This window comes from Anguilla anguilla, chromosome 8, assembly GCF_013347855.1.
Source record: "Anguilla anguilla isolate fAngAng1 chromosome 8, fAngAng1.pri, whole genome shotgun sequence".
Classification (NCBI taxonomy): domain Eukaryota; kingdom Metazoa; phylum Chordata; class Actinopteri; order Anguilliformes; family Anguillidae; genus Anguilla; species Anguilla anguilla.
The window spans coordinates 37,094,724-37,121,951 of NC_049208.1; the positions used below are offsets into that span (position 1 = coordinate 37,094,724).

Here is a 27,228-nt window from a genome sequence, read left to right on the forward strand (position 1 = left end):
CTAACACTATAGATCTGAATACTAAAATTTAAAAATGTATTTTTAGTCATATAACTCTGAGAATGATAGTTTGACGTTTAGCCTTCACGCCGCATGTATGATCAGTGTGTCTAGTCAGTAATTTGTATACAAGGCATTCATTTGGGGCTATATGGTAGTTCTACAAATTTGGCATACTGACGAGAACCACGTTCCATCATTAATAAATAAATAATTTCCTTCTGACTAAACAGAAAAGTCAAATTTCCAAGCCTGGGTATGCTTCACAAATAATTATGTTATTTTGATTTCCCCACAACCTTCTCTAAAAGCTCATAATTCAGGCCCTGGTATGCTCATGTCTGGACTGTTGTGACGCTTTTTGAACCAGTCTTCCTGCTTGTGCCAATAAACCTCTGCAGCTAGTACAGAATGAATGTCTGTAATCTTCTTAGGTGTACTCATCCCATCCCTCCTCGTCGCACTTCATTGCCTGTTACAGCTTTCATTGGCGAAAACCTTGGTATAGTCTAAAGTGCAGCAAATGGAACAGCTCCACCATACCTCCAATCAACCTTCAAACCCTACACACTGGCCAGATCTCAACGTTCTGCAACATCAAAGCAACTGGTGCTCTCCTCCCTGCAGTCAAATCTCCCATTCATGATGGCTATCTGTACTTGACCTCCTAGTGATGGAATAAAACCTCCCAATGTGGTCAGGAGCACCATTGTTTAAAATCATTAGCCAGACTGGAATTTTTGGACAGAACAACTAAAATCTTGTTTGAAAACACACTGTGATTTTTAATGAAACAAACACGAGTACATTGTTGACACTCCCATAACATAAACATGTTTTAATCATTTAGTTTTTATGCTTGCACCCATTTTCTCACCAATTTGAAATACACAATCATACGTGTACTGCAAATTTCACTTCAACCTCCACCATCAATTCAACAGCCATCAGCCTGTATAACATGCAGGTTTAATTAACAGGTCTTTTAGTTGGTCACTCACACTTTTGCACTTTTATATCAAACTTGATTTTACTGATTTGGATTGACTGTTTTTATTTGACTTTATTCTGTCTCAATGTGATCAAATGTGTTTTATTATGTTGTGGTCTTACTGTGTATTTCATGGTGTTTTTATGTCTGGAGCACTGGACCAAACACATTTCCCCGTGTGGGATAAAGTTGATCTGAATCTGAATTCAGAAGTGTACAGACAATCATACACTCTCCTCCAATGTATGTGATGTCAGCCATGGCTTGTCATACCACAGTGCACTACTCAGACTCCCACTGATGCAAGACAGAGGAAAACTCTTTGTGCAGCTCAACAGGCTAAACTTGCGGGTGCCCCACTGAGCAACATGGGCCACTGGTGAGTGATGAGATACTAACATCCCATCTGAGTTAGTTAGCACTGAGCCAATCAGCAGCCTAGTTACTTTACTTTTCATGTGTTTTCACCACTGAAAATATAATCTGTCATTTGCAATATACTGCTTTATATGTGAAAACAAAAAAAGATTGGGAGTGACATTTGGGAATGAGAAATTCAGGACTAGACACATGTTTAGTAAGCAGCAACCTATCCAAAGCTTCAGTGGCAGGTGGTGCTTAACCTGTCAGAGCATGGTTAGAAACATATATTAAAATATATATTAAAAATGAAGGCACAAAATTATACTGTAATTCGCCTGAAAGTGCAAATCCTCCACTCAGTATGCAATAATCATTTAATGTGTCATCACATATCCTTTACCTACAGTACCCTCATCGTGTTTGTTTTTTGCATTTCATTTCAGCCTGTCGTTTACTCAAAATATCCAAAACAGCCCAACCCTCTTTTGAGATCTTCATTCAAAATGCCACAATTCTTATTTTTGCTCAAAAGCTAAAAAAAATTACAGGCTCATAGTGAACAAAATCAAGATTTCAATGACCATTCATTTAGAAAATTTACAGAAAATTCAAGGAAACAATAGACATATCTATTCACAAAACCCAAGACAGAAAAGGTCCAAATTAAAGCGCAAATTACTGATTACCATCTCAATGGCTTATGACTATATGCCAGCTATTCTGTAAGCATATTCATGAAAATATTATGCTATACATTCATTTGCTTCATGTCCAATCAAAGTGGACATTTGGGGTATGAAATTAACGTTTTCATAGACAGGCCAGAATGGCTTGTGGACTCACCAGCCATTTAAAACATTTATCACCCACATTAGTTTGTACAATATAACACAACTTGGTTGGTCACCTGCCAAAGTGACTGCTAGAGTAAAGAATCTCACCAACCGCAATCAAAACTTTACCAGCATTTGGCTGGTGGCTGGTGTTAATTCCACACCCTGATCACATTACTACTTTGGTCTGTTAGAGCTAGCACTGCACGCATGTTACAGCAAATCTAGGAAAGGTATGCTCTGTATATACTGATACATTTTAATTACAGTGTTCTACATGTGCATGTCATTTGGATAGACATTCCTAAGGAGTTCAACTTCATTGTGACTTCATTGTTATGAAAGCATACTGTGATTAAAATAGGCTGTGACTCAAAGGAAGCTGTCTGAGAATCAAAGAAAATGCAGTCCACCAAAGACATTTTTAGCTCAAAACATCCACAAGATAATGTAAATAAAAGCAAAACAAATAAAAAGAAAACAAATTAAAATTAAATTACAGAAGTTCAAAAACCACTGTGGCATTCCCCCTAATTTCCTTGCCATGAATCTAAATAAAGATAATAATGTAAACGGTGTTACACATGAAAAAGTACTTTTAATGATGTCTATTAATTAAAGCACTTCTCCTTCCAAGAATAAAAGCTAAAGGTTAGTTTACACCAGCCTTTCATTTCTGTAACCACAGACTTGCAGACAATGAGAATGCGCAGAAGTAAAATGGCCTCAACCGTGGATTTTCTTACATGTGATAAGATATTCTGGGTATGCCTGCGTGTCATTGAAGATGACAAACAGGGTAGGTGAGTTCTCGTTGTCTACCACACTGTGGTATCTTAAGGGAACATCGGAGTTCTCTTTCAGGGGTGCAGTCTTCATTTCATGTCTTCCCTTAGTGAAGTCCCCTGTTAGCACTTTCGTCACAAATACGTACTTGTATCCATCAGCATTGGGTGGAGAGTACTGGTCTGAGACGGACACAGCCGAATTCACTGCAAAGTACACCCCTTGGCCGTACACAGTAGCTATGGAAAGAAAACATTAAAAGTCATCACATCAGCACAATGAGGGAAAAAAACATTATGTCATTTCAGAGTCTATTTATCAATTCCAGAAAAAAAATGCAAGGCATAAAATCGTATCTAACCCACACATACACAGCTACCAAAACACAACCTGTCCATCAAACCAATGAACCAAATTAAAACACCGGCAATCCGTAGTCCCATACCATTCTTCCCACAGAAGCTTCTGTTGAAACCATGAACACAGATCTCCTTCACACTGGTTTCACCTGTTCCATGGTATAGAGTTCTCTCCACCTCTGCGCTCGTGCCACTCCGTAGCATACTGGCCTTTTTTAACTTATACTGATTGTAAAGAAGCGTATTCGTAAGTTTGTCCACCTGAAAAAAGTCGAAATAGCAGGTGCTATGTAACTTTGGATTTCACAATACACTGGAAAGTTCTGCCTTTTTTTAATGTATCTTCAGAATTAGCTTCAGGGAGTTTGTGCACATTTTCCTGAGAAGAGCCCAGATCGTACCTTTATAATTTTTATTTTGTTGTGGTATTCCTGAATACTTTCATAAAACTCTCTGACAACATCTTGGAACTCATCGGAGTCCTCATCAACTCTGGATGCTTCAGGCAGGTTAGATAAGAGGCTGAAATCCTCATCTGACCAAGAAGATTGAACAGTATTATTTAAAACAGTCCTGGCAGGCCAAAAATAAACATACATCTACCCATACCAATGGCTATGAGTGTGGAATTTTAGTTACTCCCATTAGTTGTTCTATCAATCCAATGCTAGTGTCTACTGCATTAATTGTTAACACTGGATATTTAATAATGTAATCCATGTATTGTACATTATTAAGCACTCAATTCCACTATGCATAATGAAAATGTATAGCAGAGGTAAGCAACATAATGACAATACAAATGCATTGACTTTTAGCTTGGCAAATCACTGGGGAATTTATTTTACTGTACCTGGTATGTCCATGTACAAGTCGACGGCACTCAGAATTTTCCTCTCGATCTGAATAGACTTCCCGGAGGAAATGTTATATTCCTCCATTTTGTCAAAGTCAATGCTGTAAGGTCTATCATCAAACACAATATCGATCTTCTTCTGCCTCATTTTCCAGGCATTTTCTATGAAAACAGTTGCGCTGGGAGGGTACGGTATTGGCTGTGAGTTTGAGTCGTGCCATACCCACTGCACATTGCGCAAAATTTCAGAATCAGACTCCATGTTCGAAATCTTGCTCAGCAGCTTCTTCAGGTCGGCGACTGCCTCCAAGACGTAGTCCTTAAACCCTGAGACTGTGGCGGTGGTTCCCTGGACGAGAACCTGCACTGCATGTTTCCTTTGGATGAGATCCACACACTTCTTTTGGTGCTCGGACAGGCTCTTAAGGCACTTGTGCTCGACCTTCTCCTCGCACTGCCTCAGGCTGACCTTCTTCCCAAGGGCAATGTCTACTCTGATCAGGTCATGGTTATAGCCAGCGAACACGCAAATTTCCGCAGTGTTGGCGGCCTTGATGGCATCCTGGAGCGAGATGTGGATGGCCTTCTCAAGCTGAGGATCAGCGGCGCTATCGTGCTGCATTTCTCTCCTGGACATTTCCAGAACTTTCTGCAGTTCGTCGTCTGAATCTGCCGCTGAGCTGCCTTGTTCCATTGAGTACTGTATCGCCAAGGACAGCATAGCATCCTCCTCAAGGTCTGTTTGTGTCATTAAAGGCCCCACGGAGGGTGGCTTGGCACAGGCCGCTGCTTCTTCTTCAGTCTGTAGCTCGGCGTTATCCTTTCCTTCTGGTGCAGCCCGCAGCACTTCTTCCACAACCATGGTAAAATCATCATCCTGGTTGTCTGTGTCAATGGATAAACTGAGAGCCATAGGTTCAGCAGTGTACAAATCCTCTCCTTCCAGATCTTGTACTGGATCAATGACTGAGACGAGCCTCTTTGCCTCCTCTATTAGTTCTGCAAAAATGCATTCAAAGTAAAACACCACAGAAACTCCGGCTAAACAGTCGATTCCATTAAGAGCATTGATTAGGACATACATATATTTCACCTTGGTTTTCAAACACCATTCTATATTTCATAAAATAAAAGTTAAGTTGTCACTGTTTAATTTCATACTCTTTAAGCAGGTAAATTGCGAAAAAATGAACAATTTGAGATTAAATATTAAAGGCATTTAAATCATTATTTATAATATTAAACATTAAAAATAATAAATGGCTTTACAGTTTGACAAAGGCAACACATTTCCCACTTTGAGCCAACAAACCTCTGTCAGCACCATCGACATCATTAGAGTTAAGATCAGTCCTGCTTAAAGCTGGGCTCAGACGGTGTACAGAGCCAGAGTGGCTGTCCGAGAGGCTTCTCTTAAAGTTTTGCTCAGATGTCAATTTCCATGCCAGTTCATAGATGTCCTGGGGGAAAGAGGACAAATTAGCATGTAAACAAGTCCATACTCAAAAAAAACAAAAACAAACAGATTTTCATAGTACCCTGAGAAAGTTACTTGTGGTCATTATTTTGTGGATGTGATACACTGCCATGATTTATCGATCTCTTAAGTGCATTGTGGGATACTGGTAATATTAATAAATGCAAAAAAAAAAAAAAAAAAACTGTGGATGACTATGAATTGTGGCTAAGTAAGTGCTGGATCACCTGGTCTTCCAGAGGTTCCCAGTGGACTTTCTCCGTGCTGATGTAAACCTGAAACTTGTGTTGCATTTCTGCAAGGATGCTGGCTCCCTCCCCATTGACCAGGAAGCGGGCCACTCCTGGCTGGTTTACGGTTATGGTCCTCGTGAGCACCGAGCTCACCACGCCTCGCAGTACCTCGTCCACAATCTGGCAGGCATTTGCGTTCCCATGCAACTGTAAACCATCATAATGTCAGAACCACAAAGAAACTGACTTTTTGTTGATGCTTCCAAATCTGAAATAGCCAACTGTATTTGTAGGCCTGTCCTGCTGGAGCAATATCCTCGGTTAATACAAGAGAGCACAGGCTAGCGAATATGTTTCAGAACGCATCCAACATATGTAGGCAAGTGGCACTTCTTTTCACTCTGCAGTCCACCAACTGAGCTGAACAGTCACTGCACCTAAAAGACTACACTAACTACTACTGTGACTGCAACATAGAGATACTTTAAATGCAACAACTGTTTTGTGCAGTTATTTTGAAAAGCCAATGTATTTAAAGTAATCAAAATGCACATGAGTAGCTCAAAATAGCAGCTAAGTGCCACTTAACAGCAAAATGAAATAAAACCATTATTAAACCTACTAATACCCTGCCCTTGCTGCATGAAGACACTATGTTGGTGTGATAATACCATAATGTAAAACACATACTCTAAATCCAGTGACGTCTTCTGATTCCAGTGGAAATATTGAGACTTGTTCCATGTCAGCCAGTAGCTGGTGACAGTGGATCTGAATGTATTTCAGTTTCCCGGGCTCCATGGTAATCACCGTCTCCACTTGGATAGGCGTGCTAAGAAACCCAATGATACTGTCCTTCTTCTCGTTCTCCATACCAGCCAGAGTCACAACTTTAATCTGGTTTTCTCCATTGGCGACAGTGCAGAATCCCAATGAGTCTAAGAATGCAAACCACTCCCTGGAATATAGCATGCACTCAAATTCTGGGGTGACTGCTAGGTTGAATTCAGAGATCGAAGACTTGATAAATTTACAAGCTTCATTCACAGCCTTTAGAGATGACGACGTGACTGTGACCACGCCATCCGACACCGTGTAGGTGGACGGCAGGCCCTGCCGTTTCAGATGCTCCAGTAGTCTGTCTTTCACCTCGTCCCTCACAAGTAATCTGGCCTTCTCCTCATCAAATGTTAGATGCGCCTGTGCAATTTCACTGAAGAACTCAAGGATTTGACTCTTCAGCTGTTGGACACCAGGCTGGCTTGGTCCTGAGATCTCCACAGCGCTGTCCATGATTCTGATGTCAAAGCTGGAGTGAGACTTCTGGAGGTCTTGGAAGAGCAGGCTATTCTTCAACAGGTTGAGTTTCATTGGGTCTGGTAGGGAAATGTGACTGGAAAAAGGAATAGAGGGTGCGCGACACAGAATGTTCACCTTGTTTGGTTCAACTGCTTCTGCCCGTGGTGCTAGACCGACCCTATCCCCGGCCCCTTCTACTGTTTCCAATCCCCATACTGTGGTGGGAAGGGTTTCTGAAACTGATGTATCCATTGCTATGAGAGGACTCTCATCTATACCAAGACTGCTTGTGAGCACATGTTCGATATTATCGCTCAGTTGCCCTATACCATTCAGAGGGCTCAAAGATTGTGGGTTTGCTTTTCTTTCCATGAAGTCATAGTAAGGTTGGATGTTCAAATTACACTCCTCCAGTTTGTGGGTCTGTTTCAGTATGCGTTCCACAGCTGTAGAATGAAACAAGTAGATTTTATGACAAATCCACACACATATCACTATCGAATCCAAATTGAAAATCTTAATGTAAACTCACGATTTGAACATTGCAGCATATAATTTATAACATAAAATGCTTTGCACAATTAGTCTATACAAGGTAAAATATGTTAACGAGATCACAGAAAGATCTTAAAATGTTAGTGTGAGACTCTTATGGAATGGAATCTTGTTCATGCAACTGAATTCAAAGCAGGTAGTAATTCAAGTAGTATTATGTAATTATGAAGCATCTTACGTTCAAAGTCCACAAAGATGACTTTGGCTCTCCCTTCTGAAATCATGTTGACTTCCTTCACCTCCCCCCCACCCCCACGTCTACTCTCAAAATAAAGAGTGAGCATGTCTTCAGTGGTGCTGGGAGCAAGGTTCTCCACCAAAATGGTGTTTGTCTGTTCAATCTGTTCCGGCTGAATCGTGGCTCCATCCAACAGCTTCTCATTGATTTTTGCAAACAATCTTTGAATTTCTGTCCAGAGAAATAAGAAATCATTTCACAATATCTTCATAATGTATGACAGCATTTATAGTACTGATATTACACACCGCATGACATATTTGGGCACAATTTCAATATTTGGAGTCATTTTTATCACATACTGTATAAAGATTTCCTCAATTACTGTCTATGTCTTAATCATATTATTTTGAAGGGAAAATGCCACAAACCTTCCTTTGAAATAGGTTTGTGAAAGTGAATCAGAGCTAAGTCTTTCCCTTGGGAAGGGTATAATGTGTAGCCTCCATCTTTTATCCCTGTGACATTCTCCACATATAGCTCCAGCAGCTCCAGGCTGGTTCTGGGGTTCATCCCACGGAGCAGCAACTTCCCAGGGTCCTTAGGGGCTTGCTTTCTAACGGTCAGCGAAGCACCCTGCAGCACATGGGGTTCTTTGGCTAAAACCCTTGCAGCAACTGTTAAAGAAAGACAATCAATATATGAATGACAATAAGTGAAATTATATTTTAAATTATAGTTTGCAAAATCCAAGACATTCTCTAAAGAATCAACTGCAACTCTCTCCTTGCAAGCCTGCCAGCTTGTGCCATACAGCCACTACAGATGATTCAGAATGCCGCTGCCCAACTCATCTACAACCTCCCCAAATTCTCCCATGTCCTAACCCTTGCCTACACTGCTGCCAACAGGACAGCCCCCATCTACTTGCAGGACATGACTCAATTCTATGTGCCTGCTTGACCACTCCGCTCTGCGGCAGCAGGGCGCCTTGTAACCCCTCCCACCCGCCCAAAGGGATCACAGAGCTTCTCCACCCTAGCTCCCCAGTGGTGGAACGAACTCCCCGTCCCTCTCCGAACCTCCCCCTCACTACCCATCTTCCGCCGTGGCCTGAAGACTCATCTCTTCAGACTATACCTAGACTAACCACCACCACGCTGTATATTTCACTCTAAATCCCCCCCCCCCCCCCCCCCCCCCCCCCTTCATGTCACTTGTTACATGCTGCCCCATCCCAGCACTTTTTCGTAATTTGTATTTGTCCCAATACTGTAGCTTATTCTTCTGCCTAGTTTGTTTTGTAGAGGTTAGGTCAGAATAGTGTTCACTGTGTGAACTGTGCTCTTGGCTAGAAATAGCTGTACAAAATAAGTATTGTACCTTACTGAACCTGTGTTTCGCAGTTGTCTATGACCATGAAATGCACTTTTTTGTACGTCGCTTTGGATAAAAGCGTCTGACAAATGAATGTAATGTAATGTAACTGTTACAGTATACATGTATAACGATTATTATTATAGGTCTTACCCTCTGCTTCTTCGAACACCAACACTGCACAGCTACCCCTCCTGTTAAGAGACACCAGTGGTCCCCCTCCAGAACGCCGCTTGTTTTCAAAGTACAACATCAAGAATTCATCCTCAATTTCGGCAGGTATTTCATACACCTCAACAGTCCGCTCCTCCACGATTTCCTCAGACATGTTTCTTAAAAAGAAGAAATACACACTTTCAAAAGTGACGTTGTGTAACACAACACCCAAACCCACTAACATTGTGCTGACCAGCTAAAGCAGCTAAGGGCCTGAGCGTTCATAAATTTACGCGAATCCCGGTAGACTAACTCGATAACAATCAACTTCTCGCATATATAACTCCAGCGAACAAGTTATCATATCAATAACTTACTTGGCTAATAAGTTAAGTTGCAACGTACATTTGTTTGATAGATTTGGATTTAGACTGATTTCCAGTGCATGAATCTACTCTAATAAACTGGCACAAATCTAAAACACGCACACCTGGCCGAGTAGCTAACTAGGTGCGTTAGCAAGCTAACCATCTCGAAGTGACCAAACTAGCTAGCAAGCTAATAACACATCACCACACTAGCTAGCTAGCGAACGGAATTATAGATAATTATTTCGTTTGTATTATTTAATTTAGCTAGTCTAGCTAAGTAACCCAACTAGAGAAATGTATTTATGTAGCTAACACATACGTTAACTTTTACGTTAACTTTTACTTCCGCTATTTACTTCACCGTTTCGGGTTATGTCTACCAAATTTCAGAAAACAGAAAATGAAACTAACGTTTGCTAGCTAGTTGGCTATATAACAAGCAACGTTACTGGGTAGGTGCACTAACGTTACCTTGTTATGCCGAAATATCACAATTAGAAGCATGTCAGCAGGTCTAATTTCGAATTAGCAATACCTCATATCTCATTTGATAAATGATTTATTAATTTACCTGAATGATTTTCTGCATTCACGCTCCTGTCATGGCTGTAAACACGGAAATTTTCTTCTGCTGACTGACTTCCTGGTACGCAAGAGCTGCACTCTGCTCCCAAGCCCAGCCCGTGAGCGGTAATTTCCAACTGCAGAGCGAGACAGGTTATTGTCTCCAGCTGCAGACAAAGTTATCGGAACATGGACTGTAAAAAAAGATCTGCTGAAGGAAAATACGTTTTCAACTTACAAAAATGCGAAATTACTCACAAATACAAAAGCACTGTCTGAGCCATTCATTAAAATGTGTAAAATCTAGGCCTGCCATTAAAAGTACTGTCAAAATTGGGCCAAGTTACAAGAAAACGATATATTGTAACTTGGCTATCTTATCTCACACTAATTAAACAAGCTGTATTCCAAAGCTGTGCAACCCAATGTTTCCAAAATTATTATAAGTAACTTGCCCTGTTTTTTTTTCTTTCTTTCTTTTAATTTTACCATCTGAAGAAAATGTGGTCAAAAAGAAGGAGTAAAAATGCAAGTAGTAGTAGTAGTAGTACGAAATCACAATTAAATATAAGAAATATGTATTTGACTTTTGACCATGGAAGTTAAATTTTGTAGAAGCATGCCTAAGTGAAGCAAATGAAAGATGCTTGTGAGTAAAACATTAAAGTCGCACTGCTGATAATAAATACTTTTTAAAACCCTACTTAAATAATTTTTTGCATGAGATTTTAATGTTGTTTGATCAAGACCACTCTGTATGAGCAACTAAATGCATAGCCTAAGTACAACTAACTTTATTTAAACAGTTCTATAGTCATTATTTTGAGTGTGTGATATCAGAGTTTCAAAAGTCTATTTAGATGTCAAACCAGCTTAATTTTGTAATCTCCACAATCATTACTTGAAGTGGGATCTATGTTTTTCTAATGCAAAATTGTTATTTTAAAGTTACACTCACACACATTACCTAATTTGCAAGATAAATTTTGTGATTAGATTCTGTTTTTTCAGTGTCATACAATGTTGGTACTAATGAACACAGTCGTGGAAGGTGTTGACTTAACTGGGTTATGTCAGTCCAATAATTTATTTTTTTGAGTGTGATTGTGACTGGTCCTGATCCTGTAAAAAAAACAAACAAAAAAAAAACAACAACTGTGGCATCCTCTGCAGACAGTGTGTGGATCTGCATGCAGGACGTGAACACAATTCACCATGCAGAGCGATATTGGAACACAGTAATTAAAAAAAAAAAATTATCTGTAGGATGGATGTGCTTTAGAAAATAGGTTTGGATTACGTAGGAGCCTCTTGTTAAGGCAAAATCAAAAAGTCGTGTGTTTGCCACAAATGCACATTCGTTTCACAAATAGAGATACTCATTTAAAGATTCAAATTAACATTTTTATTGTTAAGGATTTCTTTGTGCTATATTTACATCCTCCCAGATTCACTTTTTATTGTATGTAGTATATAATAAGAACTACAAATGTAAAAACAATGGACAGTGACATGTAAAGCTACTGTTAGACTATGCACTATAAATCAAGTCTCTATGATCCTTTCTGCTGTAACTAAACTGTAGCTTGAGAGTAACTTTAGGTACTTCATATCATTGGAAGCTGGAAATAACTATGAAAGATGTAACTCTTCGTTTTATTTTATGTACATGAGGTCTGCAGCTGTGGTGAACAACATGAAATGGTTTCTATACAATTTTAGACTCATAAGTAAATGAGGAATTCTCTTTTATTATCAATATCAACCATATATGGCAGCCAGGTCTCACAGCAATATAGCCTATGAACATAAGAACTGTGCCATTACTTTTGAGAGCTGAGGTATAAAATGCAGAGGCATATAATATCATGCTGCCATCCATCATCAACACTCTCAACTCTACACTGCAGTGGTGTCTGTCCAAATATAATGTCCATGCTCACTTAAAGGGACCTAAAAATAACTGTTACAGAGGAAAAAAGGAAATAACTGCTGGTGAGCACTAGAGCTGAATTTTTATTTATTTATTCAAAAATGATAAAAAATGACTTATTCTTGTAAGTAATTATTTTGTACTAAACCAAAATAAAGAGTATTGGATCACACAGTCAAAGCATTATTTGATAACTGAACATTTGCTAGCTTTATTAAAAAATATCAGTTTAATTATGTCATATTGGTGCCATATTTGGCAATAGACTATGAGCCCGTACAAGTGTTGCTCTCTGCAAATATAACAGATTCAAACTCAGTAAAAGTGGAATGAAAAGGAATCCTTTGTCTGGTAACTAAATTAGCTGAGTGCAGTGTTAGGAGACTGTTTCACCATTCAAATTGTTGTTTGGGCTTTATTACTGTGGGTGCACCTAAAATATTACTTATTTGCAATATTTGAGATTGGCCTTGCTCTCCTACAAAGCCAGATGATTCTCACTTTATAAAAAGGAGTGAAACGATTACCTTCCATACTTTTTGAAGAATATTTCAGATTTTAATATTGTAATTTGTTGATTAAGAGACCGAGGTATTCATATAGTACCTTTCTTTTTATGTGTGTGTTTTCGTGTGTGCTCTGCCAGTCCTGTACTGCAGCTATTTTCAGTTCCTGTTGCTTTTGGGGATTTTTTACCTTCAGTCTTGTCTTCAGCTAGTGAAACAAATGTTAATTTGGATTTTGGTCAGGTGATTGACTTGGCCAGTCAAAAACATTACACTTTTTGGCCGTGAAAAACTCTTGGTTGCTTTAGCAGCGCACTTGGGCTCACTGTCCTGCTGCAAGGCAAAGTGCTGTCCAATAAGTTTCAAGGCATTCGGTTGGATCTGAGCAGATAAGATGTTCCTGTACACTTCAGAATTCATTCTGCTGCTGCTGTCAGCGGTCACATTATCAGTAAAAACAAGAGAGCCAGTTCCAGGAGCAGCCATACACGACCAAGCCATAACACTGCCTATATTATGTTTTCAAGATGAGGGGGGTGCTTTGGATCATGAGCTGTTCTTTTCTTTCTCCATTGTTTTGTCTTTCCATCACTTTGGGACAGGTTAATACTAATTTCATCTGCCCACAAGACTTTCATACAATTATTTAATCTGTCCATAAGACAGTTTTTTATGTACTTTTTAATTTTTTAATTTTTTTTTAGAAAACTCTAACCTGGCCATTCTGTTCTTGAGGCTTACCAGTGGTTTGCATCTTGCGGTGAACCCACTAAGGTTATGCTGGTGCATTCTTCTCTCTATTTTAATCTTTGACACATCTGTTCAAATAACATGGAGAGTGTTCTTGATCTGTTTTATGATTGAAAAAGATTTTTTCTTCACAATTGAAAGCAGTCTATGAACAGTGGTCTTGTGTTGTGAACAGCTTGTTTGCTATTGCTAAGCTCAACAGTCTGTTCTTGCTACTTAAAAATGTACCAAACAGTTGATTTTGGCGCACCCGGTGATGTCTCTGATCGGTTTATTCCAATTTTTCCACATGATGGCCAGCTTTACTGGCATTGGCACAGCAACACCAGTTACCTTTGGTCTCCCAAAAATTGGAGGACTATGCATAAAAAGGGCTGAAATTCCAACATGGTTAACCTGATATGGATGTAAATACCAAATTAGAGCTGACAGTCTGCACTTTGACCTCGTGTTCATTGTTTCATTTCAAATCCAATGTGTGAGCTCCAGTGAGATACATATTGTTTGGGACAAAGACATGTCTTTCTTGATTTGGCTCTGTACTCCTTAATTTTAGATTTGTAATTAAACAATTCACATGTGGTTAAAGCGCAGATGCTCAGCTTTTATTAAAGGGGAGTTTTATACATTTTGGTTTCACCATGTAGAAATTACAGCAATTTTTATACACAGTCCCTTTATTTCATTACATCATAATGTTTTGGACAAATGGCTTTACAGATGTTTCTGATGAGTCAGGTGCGTTCAATTGCTTCCTTGGTGCAGGTATAAGAGAGCTTTCTGTATCTATTCTCGATTCTACAGGCTTATGATTGCCTTTGGAGTCTGTTATTGGTGTTTGTCAACAGACCAGAGTTGTGTCAGTGAAAGTCAAGGAAGCCATTATGAAGATGAAAAATAATAAGAAGAAAAACAGTCAGAGACATAGGCCAAACCTTAGGCTGACAAAAATAAACTGGTTGGAACATCATTTTTAAAAAAGAGTGCTGGTGAGATCAGTAATTCAAAGGACCTGGTAGCCCAAGGAAGACCTCTACAGTTAATGACTGCAGAATTCTCACCGTAATGAACAATAACCCTCTGACACCAACAAATCAGAAACTCTTCAGCAAGCAGACGTGGATGTGTCAGTGACTACTGTCCGACTACGAACAGAACTACAAAGGCTACATTGTCAGATGAAAACCACTAGCTAACCACACAGGATGGCCAGGTTGCAGTTTGCTAAGTAGTACCTAAAAGAGCCTGTAGAGTTCTGCAAAAAGGTCTTGTGGACAGATGAGACCAAGATTCACTTGTGTCAGTGATGGCAAGAGCAAAGTGTAGAGGCCAAAGGAACACCACCAAAACTGACACCACTGCATTATTTTGAGCCATTTTTTCAAACTACCCTTATAAATATGCCCATATTTACAGGCATGTTTTGTCAATAACTAATAGATGTGGTGTAATGTGGATTGTCAAACAAATACAAAAAAATTTATTGTTTTTCAGAGAGTAAACTTTAATCAAAGATCCCATTATAATCAACACCAGACATACAGTCAGTGACAGTAAAAAACATAAGTAGACACAAAAGTTAATGATGCAATAAACATATGCAAATGATATTATAAAAGTTGAAGGCACATTTACAATGCATATATATTTTGAAATTGAAATGATCAGTGATAATTCAACTCTGGGAGTTAAAAATAACTCCTGGAAGTCATTTTTTGAGAGATTAGATGTTTTTTAGGCTTGTGGACTTTTATGTCTTGAGAATTTGGCATAGTCATGAGAAAATCTAATTTGTGTGAGCACAGGCAAGATTACATGTAACCCTATGTTACACGACATAAAATAGCAAACTTAAAACTGACAGGTGTTTACAAACTTTCATTCTCTGGAATTTTGGCTTTGGAACTACTGAATGTTCTCATATCACATAAAATCCCAACTGGCATAGCCTATTCAACTTAACTTCCTGTAATGAGTTGAGGAAAGCCTTACAGTGTCCTACAGGATGTTATGTAAGATCCATTTGTCATCCAAAGGGTAAGGACAAACAAAACCTGGCCCTATGTGTAACAATTCAATGTTTTTTGTTTCCCAATCAAATAAAATCCACAAGGACTAAAGTATTGGTTGCTCCCAACATTAATAAATAGCAATGCAATTAAATGTTCTCATCACCTATTGCACATGAGCAGCAAAATGCTTATGACACAGCACTACATCTTGGTTAAGTGCTAAATTTATCGAATCCTGAATTATGTGCCAGTGATGGCAGAATACCAGAAATCCTGGTGATTCACAGGCATGTAAAATGAAGAAAAAAGAGATAATGAACAAAAATAAATTTCTATGGGTCTTGATTAAATTGAGGCTCCTAATAAAACATGGAAACAAAATATGATGGTGATGATGCTCTACATTTAACGATATAACTGCAGCTCCTCTGTATTCAAAACAACAACAAACAAAAAAACTAACAAACAAAATTTTTTTTATAAAATAAAGAACAATCATTCCATTTAGAAAATGTGAGATTAAGTTTAAAAGGCACATAACCCCCATCCCCCAATCCCAAACATTACACATTAGGATTTTCATTGATAAGGCACTTCTTACACAGAGACACAGGCCTCACGGCCGGACCCTTTCTGAAGATAAGGGCAGACGCAGAAGATTATGCATCATGCTCCATTCCCCTCACACAGGGACATCCATTACGGCTCTGTTTCCAGGCTGTGTTCACAACAGTGGGGGCAGATTTGACAGTGACTGCAATCACGCGAGGCAGACAGGCAGTAAACACCATTTCAATGAACCCCGGATCCCCGGCTCGAAAGGCGAAACCCGGTCACAAGTCAAAGGTTGTAGCCACTCCACGGGGTCCTGTCCTTTCTACAATCACAGTGGCAATATCATCAGTAATTTTTATATGCGGGGTGTGCTTAGGAAGCCAGTGCAGGCTTTTGATCGTGATGAGCTTTCAGGAAAAATGGACAAGGTTATGGGTCTTGCACATCCCTTTTCTGAAAATCCGTATCATTTACAATGCTGCATAATGCTGTGCATACAGCACAACTCTGTGCAATAACCCAGAAACTCTTTCAAGCCTCATTAAATAATGCAATGTAGGACATGCGCTAAATGGCAATTCAGATCATTCACCATGTTTATACAGATCACACAGGCAAAAATCATATATAATTTAAAACTAAAAACATACCAAGGTATTCATAGAACGAACATCGTGATTTCCTTTTACTGGATTTCATCGTCAGTTACTACATGAAGCAACAAAACAGTTAATTGAAGACACTGGTGTAAAAAATCAAGACATTGCGATCCTTCGTGAGTAATGTATATGAAGGAGAAAAACAATGAGCGGCAACACTCATGTTGGCATGGAAATGAGATGCATAAATTTTGTTTGCTGTGCCACTCGGTTCTGCCAAAATTCCCCCATTACTGTCACTTCACACCCATACCCCGCACAGCAAGAACAGCCACACTCGGATGCATAAATTGTCTAAGCCATCTGGCGCAGGTGGCTTTGCGATGCTCTAAGAAGAGGGCGAATCCACCGATAGTCTCGTTACATACATTCCCGTGCGTTTCACTCGCGACACCACCCTGGTCCGTTGTCAGTCGACGTGACTAATTAAAAAACCTTGATCTGCGGTCACATGCGCAGAACCTGTTGTCGGAAAAACATCTGTCATCCTCATACTCGCTGCCTTCCCAGCTTTGTTTGAAAAACCAGTTACGTTCAAAACATTGTCAAGAATCCTGGTACTGTACATACGCTTTCACATTGATTTAAATATGCTTGACTGCAAACAGAAAAGGTCCTTAAGTTTCAAGGGATGTCTGATGTCAAGTAAGAGTCATTTCACTTCACATACGAAACATCCACCAAATTCAAGACAGCATTACATTTTCTTTTGTTAATAAACTTTTTCCATTTTGAATATTGAGTTAAAAGTTAGGTTTAGGCAAAATGTAATACTGCCTTACATTTGTCATTGGTTCTTATGAAGTCCCACAATGATTTTTGGGGGCAGGTTGACCTGGCCCTTTGGTATTTCCTTGCCAAAAGCATGTTAAGGCCATTCGGAGGTTGTGTTCGTTTTATAGGCCGACTGATACTTCCAGGTGTGGAGCCGTCATCTCCCTTTGAACATCTTGATTTTTTTTTTACTGGCCAGCAGCAAGGTGATGTTGTACTCGTAGTCCCCGTCATGCACCCCAGTGTGGCGGAAGGCCCCTCCTAGGAGGTTATTCTCCCAGTAGTGGTGCCAGTTTCCTTCCTTGTCCGCCCCAAATCCATAAACATTCACCTGGGACCGAGAGGAAGTGGATGGAAAGTTTAATGTTAAATGGAATCGATTTCATGACTAAAATTCCAGTGACTAACAAATGACGGCCTTTGGTTATTATTGGTAGTAACTTCATTATCATTTTGAAATTTATATAATACAATATAATTACAATTGTATGCGCACATACATATGCATGGGTGTGGAACTGAAACTTGATTTGATTGTTTCTTTGTAAAAACAAAATAAAAGAACAACTAGACACACGTAGATGCATATAAATTGTTCTGCCCATCATGGCTTAACACTACTGTATCTTAAACAAACAAAAAAAAAGATCTAAACTAGAAATTGAACAAGCACTTGAGAATAAATCCCAAAGGAGTCCATTAAATCAGAAGCACCATGTAAACACCTGTGGTCCTAACAAGACATTAATAAGATTTATATGGGATTCCGGAATGGTCAATGAAATTTGATTTAGCAAAAACTCATGCATACAAAAGCTTATCAGAGCATTTTACCAACAGTAGATGGCAGTATACCCCAGCTCAAACTTCCACTGCCACCAGCATCAGCCAATGAAAATTTCTGCACACCAGTGCAGCAATTTCCTTTGGCTTTATTTAGCTTTTTTTTCTTGGGCAAATTGGATAAAGCCTGTTTGTTTACTTTGGCTTTTTCTGAACAACTGAGGTAAAAAGAATGCTAAATGTGAGTAAATATAAGCTTACCTCATCACATATGTGAATGGCGAACATCAAGGCTAAGAAACCGGTGGAGGGATATCTCCCATGGCCTTCAAGCCAAGAATCATAGACGTACTTGAAGAACGTGGGGCTGTATATTAGCACCTGTGTCAAAACATAGTCATAAAGGTCACCATATGAGAGCAAGAGTCACACTAAACCTAACATATGCATGCTCACACACTCGTGCATGCGTGCACACACACTTGGAAAAAAAGGTTTGTGACAAATTGTGATACAGGCTCTCTTACCTTATTCTTGTTTGCTTTTATCTTGGCCATCACAGGTAAATAGGTGCTGTTGAAAACAGAGAGAGAGACGTCAACAGCCTGCCGGGTGGCACAGAGTCAAATGTTAGCCCTTGGGAAAGTCAGTGATGTCACAGTCTGACATCAGGCTGCCTGCCATCATAGATCACAGAGCACACGTTATCACTGGGTAATGACCAATGTGTTCAGATTTTGCAGGTTGAAGACTAATGAACAAGAGGTATGCCCTTTGAGAGGAGTGTGAGAGAGAGAGAGAGAAAGAGGGGACGTGTTTCTAAAAGCAATAACATTTTTTACTGCTTGGAGGATAACACAGTGCAGCACACTTTATCTAGTGCCAATAAACATGCGCTCTCATGGGTAAAAAGGGTGATCAATTCTTGCCACGGCAAGCTGGGCTTTTATTCGCTTCAAGCTGTAGTGGCAACTGGAAATCGAAAAAAAGCTGAGTTTCCACAGAGCCACGGTCAGGTGGCACCACTTAAAAGCTCTGCTTTCATTATCGCTCTGAGGAGGGGTGACTATCCACCACGATCAAAGAGCCGACTAACCCAGGGCAGGAACAGTAGAGCATCCATGAACCAAGAGGGCTGCCCACAGAGAAAACATGGGTGGCTATTTTCCCGCTCTTTGTCCCTAACTTTGCCTCACAAATTCAAACAAACATTAATTGCACAGCATAACGATGATAGCTGATGCGTCTTTTTCATCAGAGAACAAATATTGGACAAAGCACAATGTTTCGGAGTGAGCTGCTTTTGAAGAGCGCTCCTGTTTGTCAGACGTGCATTCCGTTTATTATATCAAAGCTCAAACACAAATGAATCCCCGGTGTTGCCCATGGTCACCTACTGTTTAATAGTGCCTGTGGTTAAAGCACTAATGATCCACTGTAGATCCAAAATCTTGAATGGTATCAGCACCAGGTTTGTGGTGTTTTGCAGGTTTTTGGCACTTTCTGGGTACATGACATGATGGGTGGTTCTTCTCCCTACATCCGTTTCAAAGCCCGAAGTGGGAGCTTTGTTCATTCTGCAGAGACAAAATATATTGCTTTTAGATGACTGATTGCTGTGTAAACTAGCCTTGAAATTGATTTTAGGCAATGCGATCAGGAGGGCTGCATTTATTTAGACCAAGTTTACCACATAGCCAAGAAACATCATTAAGGTGTCTATAAAGCAGTACTAATGCGATGTCACAAACACTTATTGGCACATAAAAGACATCCAAAAGGTATTCAATTAACACTTGTCCTTGACTTACTGATAAATGCAAGCTTTGTACTTTTTCTTCAGAAACACAGTTTGGTGAATGTCTAGCTGGTGAACTTGCTAAACTCTTTTAAAACTATTTTATAAAATTATTATTTTTTAAATTATTGCTTTTTCAGAAAGTAAGAATCCTCCCCAGTATTTTGTTCTAATCACCTGGATTTGCTAATTAGCACAATTCCTCACCCAGGAGGTAGGACTAATCAGTGAAATCATCTGACTGAGTAGAAGAAACATGGCAGGACTTTCAGTTTCTGACCCCTGGGCTTCCCACCTCTGCTTTTAATTGTTAGTCAAGATTAAGGACACATAGGGTTACAGCACTGTTCTGGTCCAGGGAAGAGCACACCAGTACCAACTGTGGCTGGTAGCTCCATGGGGCACAATGCAATTGGTGTTTATGTTGCCCCGGGATAGGAGGGTTCACTCAGTTTAGGGGTTTGTGTTTTAGCGCTGTCTAGGGACCCCCACCAGTCTATTGGGCACTCAGGGACTTGCCAAAGCTGCACATGAAATGTCTTCCGCCGACTTGGCACTGTGCAATCTTGGCTGTGGACTGTGGTGTGAAAAGAACCAGGATAGTGACATTGCATGTTTCAGAGGAGAACCACAGATCTACTCTTTCCTTAATCTGCAGTGATATCACTGCACGAACGCGGATGCAGATAGCTAATGGGAAATTCCAAATTTGGGTGGGAACTGGACATGTCAAATTATATTGATTTTTGATGTTCATTGAATCCCACCCACTGTGTGGTAATAGCTGCAGCCTGACTTAGGTTTGGGTTTGAAGGTTGGCGTGGGGCTTTATGTCTTTTAGCACATAGGCTTTTCACATTCAATAACCAAACAACTGGCAGTGAACTGTTGAAAAATGGTGAATGCAATACAGCTTTAATGATAGGTTAAGATAAAGTCAGGCTTGTAGCAATGTGTTCATAAACCCTTCAAGTCGCTACTGAAAGAGCGCAGGATGAATGCCATTGTAGGAAAACCAGTATTTCTACATGCCATTCTCTCAGAAGTCCCTGAATGTCCAGAAATGACTCACTCTGCATTGTGTTTAAATTCCTGTAAGACAGTTACTTCTGGCTGCACGTACAAGATATGAGCCAAGATATTCGGTAGGTATTCAAAAAAACCTGAGGAAAACCTGAGGCGTTTGACTGTAACATCTTTCACACCAAAACAGTGCTCTAATATCTGGAAATGCTTGTTCGAGATTAAGGGAAGGAGATTTCAACTAGTGACCACGGAAATCAGTTACATCTCACTTTGAACGCATGTGTGCCAGATCAGTGTAGACTTGTTCAGCGTATCCAGGGGAAATACATATATTACACAAAGAAGGCAAGCATATTAAAGTCCAGACTGAAATGGGATTAACTGTCCAGATTTGGTTCTTAAGGTCTCAATGACTGTTTTCCAGCTTAAGCGGGCTATCAACAGACATAAATACGAAGCTCCATTGCACATCACATGTGCTGTAACAGCCGGAGCCACTGGAGGCCATTTAAATAATGTTCCGATATAATGAGCACTGTGACGAAAACGCTCATTCACACAACGTTGTCAAATCTGTGGTGCTTTTGCAACAAACCCTGATATTTCTCTGGGCAGAAACCAAAAACAGGTTTTGAGGGTGGAGTCCACTAAAAGTGAGTATTCTCTATGAAAATGTACTTGTTTGTTAAGAGGAATCATACCAAGTCCCTTGGGGGGGAAAAAAAAACATTCAGAAAGAAATCTTCACAGCCTCAGAGGTTATGTGCATGCCTATCACAATTTCTGGGGTAGTGATTTTGTTTCATTTTTTTTTTTTAAGTTATTTTGAGGATTTGGCTCACAGAAGACTTTAATGAGAAAATGATTGATGTTTCATCTAACATTAAATGTTGCAACTAACTCCGTATCGGGCCTATCTAATTACTTTTGAATTAAAGAGATGAGCAGCCTTGATGCCAGCAAAAAGAGCGCAATTAAAATAGACCTCTTACCTTGAGACAGAAAAAAAAATTGGAAATTGGAAATATGGTCATAACCCCCTCAGCCAAAGGTGTTCATTTCTGATATGCATAGTGTTTTAGGTGGGAATACTGCAACACACATTTGCTAATGTTGCAAAATAAATAAATAAATAAATAAATAAATAAATACGGATATCCAGGCAACATTTAGCAGATACTGCTTACGATTAAATTTTTTTCTCTTAATTAATAAACAACTGTTCTTGCAGCAGTGCCATGAAATATTGATCAGATCAGTACTCACATTGGAAGGAGTTGGCTGTTTTGAACATTCCCCACATTCCCCCATTTTACTCCCATTTTTGCTTCTCACCCTCTTGTCACACAGTAATGGCACCAATGCAAGGAGCACTGCTACCTACCACATGCATTTCTCCAATGCACATTCCAACAGCTAGTGAATATTTTTCACATACTGAGAGCCATCCTGGACTATGGGAGATCTAGCACCAATCAGAGCAGGGGCATCTGTCACTGGCCATAATTCACAGGCTGTAGGTACCTGATGAGTCGCTAGCTGGCGCTTAAGTCATAGCATCCAGAAGAAACCTGCCAGCTTTGTGTCCAATCTACCCAAGTGTAATGGTTTCAATCTGATATCTACAGCCAGTATGCATATTTTAGAATAGGTTGTCAAAAAAATAGTATCATATATTTAAAAATGTGTGACTATTAAATTCAAAATACTGCATAATTAATAATTTGTCAGAAGGTAACTTTTTCACCACTGGTGAAGAATGTTAAGGCCACAGCCACTATTTTGTACACAAGGGCAGAAAGGTTGTGCCCTATGTTAGTTTCAAATGTGCAATCATTGGTAGAGTGTCCTATGAGTGTTGTAAAGTTCCATTCAGTCTCAGATCAAGGAGACATGGAGATATTGTTTGTGTCTACAAGTTCCACAATGGACAAATATCACAAACTGAGAATTTTGCATAGATTGACCACACTTTCCATAAAGAGGACTTCCTAAAGTTTAAGAGGAACCATCTGCTCTGCATTAACATCTATCCTTAGTTGTTCCATTGTTTTAATATAATTTTTATGCAATGCTTAGTCATTGCCAGGCATACTTGGGCCAATTGAGGGGTTGCAAGTTCCAAATGTGTAAACTCATACCAAAGCAAAATAAAACTGTGTAATTATATTTTATTGCAGATAGCATGCCTGTGATTTCTGGCAATCATTGCAATGTGATGGATGCGGCTATCGCAGTGGGATGCATTACAGCAGACAGATAAGTGATCTCAGAAAAGTGGACTGTTGGACTGGAATCACAGTCAAGCAAAATAAGAAAATTGACGTGGCATGTGACTTATGCCCTATCAGCATTCATTTACTCCGAAACTGAAAAAATACACAAACAGTTCGTTCCACTTCGACATACAAACAGGCTTAATTAAATAAAAGTATAGACTAAATGATCCATGCCTTGAGAAGCAGTGTAAAAAACATTCTATTATTGCATAGGACACCTGCATTATTTGGTCTCCAGTTTGCCCCGTTGATTAACCCCAATTATACCACAACATACACTAACACACACACACAAATATTTGTATCATACACAGGCTTTTCAAAGAGATCCAGATTTTCAAATACAGCTCAGTTCTATAGCCCATGTTACATAGTGCCATATTAGGTCAGGCAGAGACAGTCACCTTATGATGAAGTCACTGGAGTCGATGAGGGCCCCGTAATTGGAACCCTTGAGGTTCCCAGAATTCCCTACTACGGCGCAGGTCCTGCAACGTCTGGACCCTGAGTCCATGTAGCGTTCCTCGCCAGGGATGACCTGAAATAATCTCCGCACCACGTCGCTGTAGTTGGCCGGGCGCTTCTCGGACTGTATCCACTGGTGACGCAGCAAAGACACGCACAAGAGTTACTCTCAGCTGCCTGAGAGCCCATCAACAAGAGCAACAGTAGTTATCAAAGCGGCACAATGCACAAAGCATTTCTTCATATAACCTCAGGCGGAGGGAAGGTCGTATTTATATGGTTCTTCTCTGTCTTTATATTTGAGGCTTTAAATTTGTAAACATACAGTAGAAATCTGTAATCAGTGAGCAAAAAAGACGGGAAGGCGTGCACACGCACGCACACACACTCACACGCACACACACACACGCATGCACGTACACACACACACAGCCTGTCACACAGTGGGTTCCCGACCCAGGCGTCTCTGTGTCTTGAGAAGCATGACTGAGTAGGGAAAACGACACAATGGCAGATACGAGGAAATAGCCGGAGTTAGACGGATGAGACGGAGCTCTCCGGAGGACAGAGTGTGTGACTAATAGGAGACCTCACAAACGCACTGGGGTGGCTTTCGCCCAGAACCGACAGGTAGTGCGCGTTCCTGCCGTGACAGATGGCCGGCACCTCATTTTCTAAATGAAATGCCTTGCCTCGCTCTTTCCGAAACCACATGAAAGCTTCTCTGAGTTTGTGCTGTGAAGGGACCCGGGGCCCTGGCGCAGCCGCAATCAGCATCAGCTTCGGTATTTTAAATCCAAGGTGAAATATTTCCTGTCAAATAATAAGTGTCAGGGGCTAACCTTGCCGTAATTGGGCTTTTCTCTCCAGCTGGACATGGTAATAGTTAAACACCGCTAAGCCATTCCTTTGATCCTCATGCCTCGAAATGAATCTCTGGGGGTTTATTCATTGAAGTCATGTTCAAAATAATCTTAGTAACAACCAAAGGGGTTATACTGGAGCGTGTAGTCCTGCGGGTAATTATATCTGTTCAACATAATATGCGGTTTTAGAATTGAACTTATTTTTAACAAAGGTGTGTTTTAATGCATCGCTGCTGAAGTTTCACTTTAGAAAATGATACTTGTGTCACTTATAATGAGCATGTGAACTTTTAAAATTTTGAACGATGGCTAAAATGAAGCCCTTGTTCTTTTTGCAAGAAAATATAAAACACAACATCAAGCTAATCCTTTTTCTTGAGGGGACACGTTTTCAGGTAATACAATTTCAAGCATTCATCATTCCTCATTCATCACAACAATACTCAAAACCTCACTTCATTATATACTGTATCTCAACCAGTAACATACCGTACCATAACATAGCAGACCACAACTTCAGGTGTACATTTATGAAACTTCATGATTGAAATAGCCCAAGGGGAAGGGATGAGTTTTCACATACCATTCTACAAGTTTTCTGACAAGAGGCGCTTTGTATGAGGCCCATGCATAAGGGGAACGGTGTTTCTGTGGGTTGGTAGGGATCCGTGATTTTGCGTGTGCTTACCTGCCACCACTTAAAGGTGTCCTCAGAAAGCATGCTGTTCTTCTTTGACATGAGCGGCGCTACCGACTGGTTGAAGTGCTCCGTGAACCAGGGGTCTTCGTCCTCTACAGAGATGCACTGGCTGCAGGCACACAGTGCCTTTGAAACGGGGTTGTCCGAAAGCCGGAAGGCAAATTTGAAAAAGTACGATGACGGGGTGCTGTAGTTATAGCTAAATATAAAGGTGGTGATGGTAATTATGCAGAACAGCACAGTGAAAACCCTGCTTTTCGGATGCTTGAGGACCATCATTTTGTAAATTATAAGCGTTTAGAGCCCGGAAAATGGTAAATAAGAGGGAGAGCTTCCTCAATGGAGGGTTTGACTTGAGATGAAGGCTTGAAAGGACTGCGTCAGAAAAGAAGTGCATGACATATTAAGGCAGGGAGTGTCATCCGTTTATAACAGTTCTCAGATGCACTCAAAAGCAAACACACGCAGTTTACAATTTGGGGTTTTCCGCATGGCGGACTGCAAGTATGGAATGTAATTACAGAGCAGGAGATTAGAAAAGGAACAACAAACGTCTGAACAAGAGGGAAAATGTGACGGTTTGAAGTGCAAGAATGAGACAGGCTGCCTCAATCAACAGCACCTTTGATAATAGGTCTTAAGAAAAATATTTTCTATCCCGTTGTACAAAAGAGTTCTTTTAAAAAAATATATATATATCTGTCATGGGCTGTCAAAGTGAGATTTCTTTTTCCCCCAGTGTGGTCAATATTTGTCCTCTTTTATCAGAAATGGGATTCCTCGGAGGGTAGTGATCTCTGTGCTTCCTTTCAGGCAGATGTGGGGTGGGAGGGGTCTTGCTTTCTTCTTTTTGACTTAATGAGGTCAAGGGGTGGTAAATCTGTCGCTCTGCTTCAAATCACCCACCTGCAAAGTAAACAAAGGAGGATTGATTACACTCAACATATCTACGGTAGAGTAACAGTAATGGACCAGAAAAAGAGGGGATTCCACTCCATAGACTCACACCATAGATTTGGGACACACACCCAAATTTTACCCAATCATTCTTCAAAAACCAAACAAAAAAAGCTTTATTTCCAGTTGGAGCTAATTCTTATGGCGCATTCAGCTTAAGACGGCTACACTTGAGGAAAGAAGCACTGGCATCATATAAAAACTGGTATTTATGTTTAAAATGGTAAATGAACTCTATAAAATTAATCTGTTCATATGTACAGCCTCTGGAGATGTAACCACACTGTTCAAGCTTTTGGAGATACTCTTGCAGAGTATTTTCTTGCTTTAGACTACAAACCCCCCATAACAGGAACTGTAAAGCTGGTTGGCCATCAGACACTTCTTTAAGTAGCTAATAATCTTCATTGCACAGAATAATAGTCTGGGCCAATTAAAAAAATACACTAAAACTGAAATAAAAAACCCAAGAAAGTGAACTCATTTAAACAATGACATTTTCTGCCAAGGGCATGAAAAGCATGCTTTTGTATTGTAAAAACAAAATTTTACAATGCAAGGTTTGTACAATACTACCTTATGGGTAATTTAATGGAAAACAACATTTCATACTCACATTTCAGTAAACATATCACATTTTGAGGAATTGCTCACATTTTATTTTGGCAAAATACATATTTTATTTTTAAGTGAGATGACATGATTTTAAATTTCATTCTGACTTCAAGCCATTTGTTGGTAAAAGAAGATGTCACATGCAATGAGAT

General features: G+C 39.9%; 2 protein-coding genes across 2 annotated transcripts in view; both read right to left on the reverse strand.

The window, feature by feature from the left end:
- Window positions 1-769: 769 nt before the first annotated feature.
- parp10 (poly(ADP-ribose) polymerase family member 10) lies at window positions 770-10,533 on the reverse strand. Its single transcript, XM_035429960.1, has 11 exons — window positions 10,406-10,533; window positions 9,461-9,639; window positions 8,362-8,607; window positions 7,931-8,161; window positions 6,589-7,643; window positions 5,893-6,105; window positions 5,501-5,648; window positions 4,186-5,187; window positions 3,734-3,867; window positions 3,419-3,593; window positions 770-3,212 (listed from the first exon to the last, which is right to left on the reverse strand). The coding sequence occupies exons 2-11, from the start codon at window positions 9,633-9,635 to the stop codon at window positions 2,914-2,916; spliced, it is 3,678 nt and encodes a 1,225-aa protein (XP_035285851.1). The 5' UTR covers window positions 9,636-9,639; window positions 10,406-10,533; the 3' UTR covers window positions 770-2,913.
- A 4,537-nt stretch (window positions 10,534-15,070) lies between these two features.
- The window catches only part of LOC118233925 (CMP-N-acetylneuraminate-beta-galactosamide-alpha-2,3-sialyltransferase 1-like), a 31,732-nt gene continuing 19,574 nt past the window's right edge, over window positions 15,071-27,228 (reverse strand). Inside the window, exons 2-7 of the mRNA XM_035430042.1 lie at window positions 25,493-26,410; window positions 23,878-24,071; window positions 19,768-19,947; window positions 18,898-18,943; window positions 18,632-18,751; window positions 15,071-17,918 (exon numbers count right to left, since the gene is read on the reverse strand). Coding sequence (XP_035285933.1) covers window positions 17,745-17,918; window positions 18,632-18,751; window positions 18,898-18,943; window positions 19,768-19,947; window positions 23,878-24,071; window positions 25,493-25,783 — 1,005 coding nt within the window. The 5' untranslated portion in view covers window positions 25,784-26,410 and the 3' untranslated portion in view covers window positions 15,071-17,744. The remainder of the gene's footprint in view (window positions 17,919-18,631; window positions 18,752-18,897; window positions 18,944-19,767; window positions 19,948-23,877; window positions 24,072-25,492; window positions 26,411-27,228) is intronic.

What these genes read in the sequence shown, in the direction of transcription:
- parp10 (XM_035429960.1), bottom strand. Translation starts at nt 9,635, where the DNA reads ATGTCTGAGGAAATCGTGGAGGAGCGGACTGTTGAGGTGTATGAAATA. An exon ending in CATCTTTGTGGACTTTGAAC is followed by an intron (nt 7,644 to 7,930) that starts GTAAGATGCTTC and finishes TTCATTCTACAG; the next exon opens with CTGTGGAACGCATACTGAAA. An exon ending in TGTCGATGGTGCTGACAGAG is followed by an intron (nt 5,188 to 5,500) that starts GTTTGTTGGCTC and finishes GCATTTTTGCAG; the next exon opens with AACTAATAGAGGAGGCAAAG.